We start from the raw sequence: 6,225 nt of genomic DNA, 5'->3' as shown, positions 1-6,225 counted from the left end.
GGGGGGGACCAATCAAAGCGAAAGAAGCAAAAAAGTTCCAACTCATCCCATAGGGAAGGAAATATTGAAACTGATACACCATTACAACAACAAACAACATTCGCTCGGAAAAGGAAAAGGACAAGTGAAACACAAGACATACACAAGAAATACATCATGGAGGTGTCTCGCATGTTTCGGCCATTCAAAAATCGAAGGCGTGTTCTATACATCTCGGAAAGATTAAATTGCTTTCTATGTGGTCTTTGGTCTCCTCAGCTTCTCCCAACCAGAGAAGACATACCCCAACAGAGAATAAAATATAGCTGCGATGCATTCTAATATAAAATTCCAGCAGGAAGAAGGCCAATACCATGGATATAGCAACCTAAAGAACATGCTTATGAGATGACGCGGATACCTACCGACCTGCACCAAAAAAATAGAACACACAACGAAGTTTGTCATAAGAAGAAAAATGAAAAGCGAACTAGACCTACATACGAAAGACAAGTCTAGTGTTCATTCTACAAAAATAAAAGAACAAAATTCTGATGATATCATTTGGCTATACCATTTCCGATTATGCTTCATTTGGAAACCCATTTTAATCTAAATGATGAACCATTGGTCTATCTTGTACTCAGCAAAAGATGTTCCGCGTATTATATATGAGCCTCATTAACTAACAATTTACATAATGTCTGTCAATTGAAGTAATGTTTGTCCCACAAGATTGACTTGCTTCAATGTTCACTGAGATTCAATAATTGCGTATAGAAAGGAATTCTTACAGGAAAAAGAAAATCCAATGCTTCCCAGGCCGCATGCCGCACAGCTCGTGTTGGATACATTGGACCACCAGGGGATGTAAAGCTGTAGAGGCATGCCTTTAGCCGTGTGCTTGACGTCATTCTCAGCTCAAAACCTTCAGAAAACAATCTTACTAGGTCAATGTCACAAAATATTGGCATGCACGAAATGAGGATTGGTAAAAATAAAACCTTGAAGGACTCTCATCTGAGAGAAGTAATGTAGCAAGACAGGCTCAACCTTTAACTTCTGAACCTGGCAATCACAGATAATACTGTCAATTAGCTTCGCAAACCAAAATAAGTTGACCTCCCTAAACATCTGCACACTACTAAGCATTACAGTTAAACAATTTACCTGATCAGTTAGCTCAATAACAAAAAAATCTGCAGGACCACCAACCAGAAAAGCATTGGGAAAAACTGGATAATAGTTTAAGAATGTTTCGAGCCTGTCATCTGCATACTACAACCGAAAACAATTAGAAAAGTACATGCTTTAGTTAATGTTGATCAGTTGCAAAAACCATAATAATTGATAAAGCCATACCTAAGTTGTAAAAGAATATAAACCTGGATAGTAGAAGAAACAAATCTCGTTGAGCCTGAAAAGTAAAAAAAGATAAGTCACAAGGCTATGAACTAGAATAAGAATCATACAATGAGCTATTAAACCCCCAGATATTGTTATGAGGAAATAAGCAATAGTAAACATGACAGACCTGCACCGGAATTTTGTTTAGACGTTTGGGGACCAGTGCAACATCCTCAAGAAGATACTGAACAAAAACAATAGAGTAAGTAACAAATATATTTGACAGTGGTTTACCACAACAAAAGATTGAGCAAATGTTCAGCTGAGAAGAAATCTTACATAGAACAAAGAGAAGAAACGCCTCTTATTTGTCTGGATGTCAATCCTGCAATAACCAAATTATTGATAGTTCAAATTTTCAAGTAGTTTCCCTCAGAGTGGATGGAAAATGTAGGTTTCCACTTTGAAAACTTAGGAAGGCAATAAAAAAAGATGAAAAATACATTAATATGCGGAAATATTGTGTCAAATATCATTTGGAATCCTGAGATGAGCCAAACCAGAAGGTTCCAAGTAAAAGTTCGTACTGGCACTGATAGTAAGTGTAAGCACGACTTAGACTATTAGCTCTCTCACTCAGATCATCTTGGACTACAAGAATCATCTAGCTTGAGTTTCAATCAAATGACAAAACAGGTTGACCTCTACCAACAGCAATGTATGAATTAATGATTGCAAGCATGCATACATCTGTGACATACGTACCAAAAGACATTTGAAGCACCTTCTACAAGAGCAGATGAATAACGAAGGCGGACTTCTGTATGTTCAATTTCAACTTCGAACAACTGCAAATTGTTTCACTCATCATTTTAATACGTGATATAAATTGCGCAGAATTAGAAAGAAGGCGACGCAGGCACAAGGATGTGTGTTCTGAAACCTGTAACTTGTAGTATTTGTTTCACCTTTCTCAGTAAAAAAACCCTCAGAGTCAGATGTGACCCCAAAAAGGAAGTTGTCACCAGAGGACACTTACAGTGAATTATATACAAATCTATAACCATATACTAATATAACATAGGCACAAATTACTGCCGCAAATGCACAATACTTACCCATTTATGGAAAAGGAGGGAAAATATGTGAGATGCAAATGACTGACTCCAGAGTTGCACAATCAAATCAAGGACGGGTTTTCCATTCTCGGGAACCTTAACGTAATGATCAGCGAGCATATCGTAAAAGCACAAATGGTTATCAGTTTCAATATCATCCTCCGCTGGAGAGATTACCTCTTCATCCTTGTTAAGAATTATAGCTGTTTGCAGTTCCATTGTATTAATATAGGAACGCTCCCAGTATCATTTTGAAAAGAAATCTTAAACACGAAAAGTATATTGTAATTCTTACACATGATGAACCTTACATAGGTTCCAAGGTAATTTCTTGCATAGGACAGCCCTATTCAAATAGGTCTCCCATGGTGTTTGCATCTACAGGTAACTAAGTTCAAAATTTTCTAAATACGGATTCGAAGGGAAGTTGATAATCAAAAGGAGAGGATATTTAACTAAACACCGACCTAAGGCTCCAAATGTTAGGTTCATAGGTTGTGATATCATTGTCGGTGTTTCTGTAGCTTAATATAAGTTAAGAGCTGGAAATCAGACACCAGCACAGGTGAAAAATCATAAATCCAAGGTGAGTACTTTGCTAGTGTAACTTTGAGGGGGTGTACTGTTCAATTTTATAACTTAATTTTACAATGAACAAAAAGAAAAACGCCTAAAGTATCCCAGCAAACAACATAGAACTCACCCCGTGCTCGAATATCAACTTCTAAAGCTATATCTGCAAATAGTTCTTGCAACAAGTTAAGTCTTTGATCTTGAGAAACTATCGCCTGCAAAAACAAAACATTTTACATAAACTTCTCAAATTGACACATAGATCTGAAAGTAGCCTAATGTCCACAACTTAGCATGCAATAGATTCAAAATGAAGACACAAAAGAATCTGACCCTTAGGAGTTTTTTCTGAATTTGTTGGGTAAGAGCGGAGAGATAAGCAGAGCCTGCTGTAGACGTTTGTGCCATACTATCTAACAAGAACTATACTCCACATTTGAGTACTAGAAACAAAATGAATGAAACCCTAACCCTAATTTATATTCTCAAAAAGAAGAGAGAACAGAGATCGCTATGTCCGCACAATCAATGCGAAGAGGAAGAGAGAAGCAAAGTAGCGAATCTGATTTCGAAACCCTAGAAGGAAGAAAACAATCAGTGATTGATTTAAAATATTCAGAAAAGATTGAATCGTGGATAAAGAAGAGAGCGACAGAAAGATGAGAAGAAGAAGTTGATGATGATGAATAGGATGATGATTTGAGCAATGGACAAGACAGGTGGATCTCTTTAATCGCCACTTGCCAGTCGGGTAGATGGTAGATACGACTTTGGGAGTTTGTTGGGCTGGAATTACTAGAAAGGACAGATGACAAATGTCGGTTCTTGGTTTATTGCTACTCCAGCAGCTTAACTCAAAATGAAGCATGCAATCAAATTAGAAATGCAAGTGAAACATGGTTCCACAAGCATTGGGAGGTGACAAACAAAATCTATATTAGAGAACGGAACTCTAAAAGAAAAACTTTAAGTTCCAACCCAATTCGATTAAATCAAGGAGAGAGGAGGAACATATCCTCTTTAGTAACAAGTTACAACTGAGTGAAACTGTGCTAAAGAAACATATCAAGAACTCTTTGATTAAAACCTACGAATTCTGCGGTCACGGTCAAGCATACGGCCTGAAGGGCACTCGAAGGCATGGTGACCTCGTCCCCCGCAGTTGTGGCAAATCATACTGGATACACAGTCACGACTGGTGTGTCCTCGTTGGTTGCAGTTGCGGCAGACGATGTCACGGAAAGACCCACCCACAATCTCGGATGCAATATTTGTCTTAGGACACTGACGAGCAAGGTGACCTGAGACATTGCACACATTGCAGACTGACTCGTTTGGACACCCACGAGCGATATGGCCAGATTGGCGGCAATTATTGCATGCCTTGTCATTAGTGCAGTCGACGGCTATGTGGCCTGGCTTGTAGCAGTTGTTGCAGAGCCTTGTATCGTGGAGGGGAAGGCCTGAACCTGAACAATCCCGTGCAATGTGACCGACATTCCCACAGATATGGCATACAGGATCATTGTTGCACTGGTTTGCAACATGGCCTGACTCCTTGCATCTCCAGCACGTGGTTTTTGCATTGCACTCGGCAAATATATGCCTAATAAGAATAAACATCTGAAGAATAAAAATGAAAGCAAAACAACTACACATGAAATGAAGCCGCAGATAAATGAGTAGATTGGAAGTGTATTTGAAGACTACAAAGATCATGTATCTACTAAAAAAACACGTAGTCTACCAACTTACCCAGGAAGCCCACAGTTGTTGCAAACAGGCACATTTGGACAATCTCTAGCGAAGTGTCCAGGTCTCTTGCAGTTGTTGCAAAGATGATCGTTCCTGTCAAACTTAAGAAATTAAACAACCAAGATATGAAGCTAAAAATGATAAATTGTTCGTTTAAAAACATTAAAAAATAGAGAACTTCACAAAACATCCATTATACATGAGTATCTCCTTAACTTTAGTGTTTCCACAATAAACATATATTATAAGAAAATCCCTAAAGGCAGGACACAACACAAACTTACGCTTTACCTCATAAGTTACTAACATAGTTTTTCTTTATTTGGCCGATTTTAACAAACCAATCTAGGGAGTATATTGAATAGCAAACTAAATTGAAGTTCTTTAACAAGTTCTCGCATTCAACTACATACAGGTTTCACATAGCCCCCTTGTATTAAGGTGCATCTATAACATTGATAAAGCAATCAACAACACAATAAAATGAACAAAGAGAACACACGCCTATGTAAGCTAATTGTTGCAAGAATACCTGTTGCTGGGACGATCACCCCTTCGATATGGAGCATCTCGGTAGGATTCCCGCTCCCTGCTACGGAATCGTCTAGGCCCCAATGGGTTTCTTCTTCTGACCCTATCTGGAGTCATATTAGGAAAACCTCCCAAAACCAGTAACACAAACAAAAAGAAAGAAACGCTGATACAGAATTTCACGCGTTCCCTTCCTCCGACCTGTTTACATCACCACAATACCAGACCACCTACATGAGTCCGAATCCATCTCAAAATTCAATTGCCACTATATAGAAACCCACCATACAGATTTCTTAACTCCATTAGACAAAGTAAAAAAGGAACAGTACAAATTTATCCTCAAAACCAATAATAATCTCTTACACGTCAACGATTAACAAAATTAAGAAAGTAATTGTTAAACCTTAACGAATCAAATTCGAAAATTCTTCAAATGAAAGTAATAAATAAAACGAAGAACAAACCTTTGATAATTTTTTCGAACAAGATATTGGAATCTTATTTCCCTCCTAGAATGAATAATTGTGGAACCCTAGATTTGTGTACAGTCTTTACTCTTTACTCTCGCTCGAGCAATTTGCGGTTGTTTATTTTCTACTGATAGACTCTTTACTTTCTCTCGAGCCCGGACTCTGCAGTTATTCATTTTCTATTGATAGACTAAAGCAACCCTATCTGAGTCTAAACTACACTGTGACGTTTGCGGTTTCCGTAGTAAAACATCCCGTTTTTAACTTCACCTAGCCAAAACTTTACACCATTAACATTAACCTCCAGTCTTTTACCTCACCTAGCCAAAACTTTACACCATTAGAGCAACTCCTATGATACGCAGGTAAAAATATCCACAACTTCACAAGAAATACATCCTGACTCTTCCATGACCGAATGAGACGAATTGTAGTTTAATTTCAAATAA

General features: G+C 38.0%; 2 protein-coding genes across 2 annotated transcripts; both read right to left on the bottom strand.

The window, feature by feature from the left end:
- Positions 1 to 23: 23 nt before the first annotated feature.
- On the bottom strand, positions 24 to 3,733 carry LOC113307778. Its single transcript, XM_026556227.1, has 11 exons — positions 3,351 to 3,733; positions 3,148 to 3,232; positions 2,445 to 2,647; positions 2,092 to 2,174; positions 1,666 to 1,711; positions 1,514 to 1,570; positions 1,342 to 1,396; positions 1,150 to 1,250; positions 984 to 1,047; positions 774 to 907; positions 24 to 408 (listed from the first exon to the last, which is right to left on the bottom strand). Exons 1-11 carry the CDS (start codon positions 3,423 to 3,425, stop codon positions 235 to 237), a joined length of 1,077 nt encoding a protein of 358 aa, XP_026412012.1. The 5' UTR covers positions 3,426 to 3,733; the 3' UTR covers positions 24 to 234.
- A 235-nt stretch (positions 3,734 to 3,968) lies between these two features.
- Positions 3,969 to 5,966, bottom strand: LOC113308882 (zinc finger protein GIS2-like). The gene is made up of 4 exons (XM_026557333.1): positions 5,771 to 5,966; positions 5,305 to 5,504; positions 4,773 to 4,865; positions 3,969 to 4,623 (listed from the first exon to the last, which is right to left on the bottom strand). The coding sequence occupies exons 2-4, from the start codon at positions 5,418 to 5,420 to the stop codon at positions 4,098 to 4,100; spliced, it is 735 nt and encodes a 244-aa protein (XP_026413118.1). The 5' UTR covers positions 5,421 to 5,504; positions 5,771 to 5,966; the 3' UTR covers positions 3,969 to 4,097.
- Positions 5,967 to 6,225: the final 259 nt, after the last annotated feature.

Source organism: Papaver somniferum, chromosome 9, assembly GCF_003573695.1.
Source record: "Papaver somniferum cultivar HN1 chromosome 9, ASM357369v1, whole genome shotgun sequence".
Taxonomy (NCBI): domain Eukaryota; kingdom Viridiplantae; phylum Streptophyta; class Magnoliopsida; order Ranunculales; family Papaveraceae; genus Papaver; species Papaver somniferum.
This window is presented reverse-complemented; position numbering and strand designations above follow the sequence as displayed.

Coding starts and splice junctions, on each gene's coding strand:
- LOC113307778 (XM_026556227.1), bottom strand. CDS start 3,425: ATGGCACAAACGTCTACAGCAGGCTCTGCTTATCTCTCCGCTCTTACC. Junction 2,175..2,444: donor CCCTCCTTTTCCATAAATGG/GTAAGTATTGTG, acceptor AACAATTTGCAG/TTGTTCGAAGTTGAAATTGA. Junction 1,712..2,091: donor GGTGCTTCAAATGTCTTTTG/GTACGTATGTCA, acceptor TGGTTATTGCAG/GATTGACATCCAGACAAATA.
- LOC113308882 (XM_026557333.1), bottom strand. CDS start 5,420: ATGACTCCAGATAGGGTCAGAAGAAGAAACCCATTGGGGCCTAGACGA. Junction 4,866..5,304: donor GGTGATCGTCCCAGCAACAG/GTATTCTTGCAA, acceptor TAAGTTTGACAG/GAACGATCATCTTTGCAACA. Junction 4,624..4,772: donor AACAACTGTGGGCTTCCTGG/GTAAGTTGGTAG, acceptor TATTCTTATTAG/GCATATATTTGCCGAGTGCA.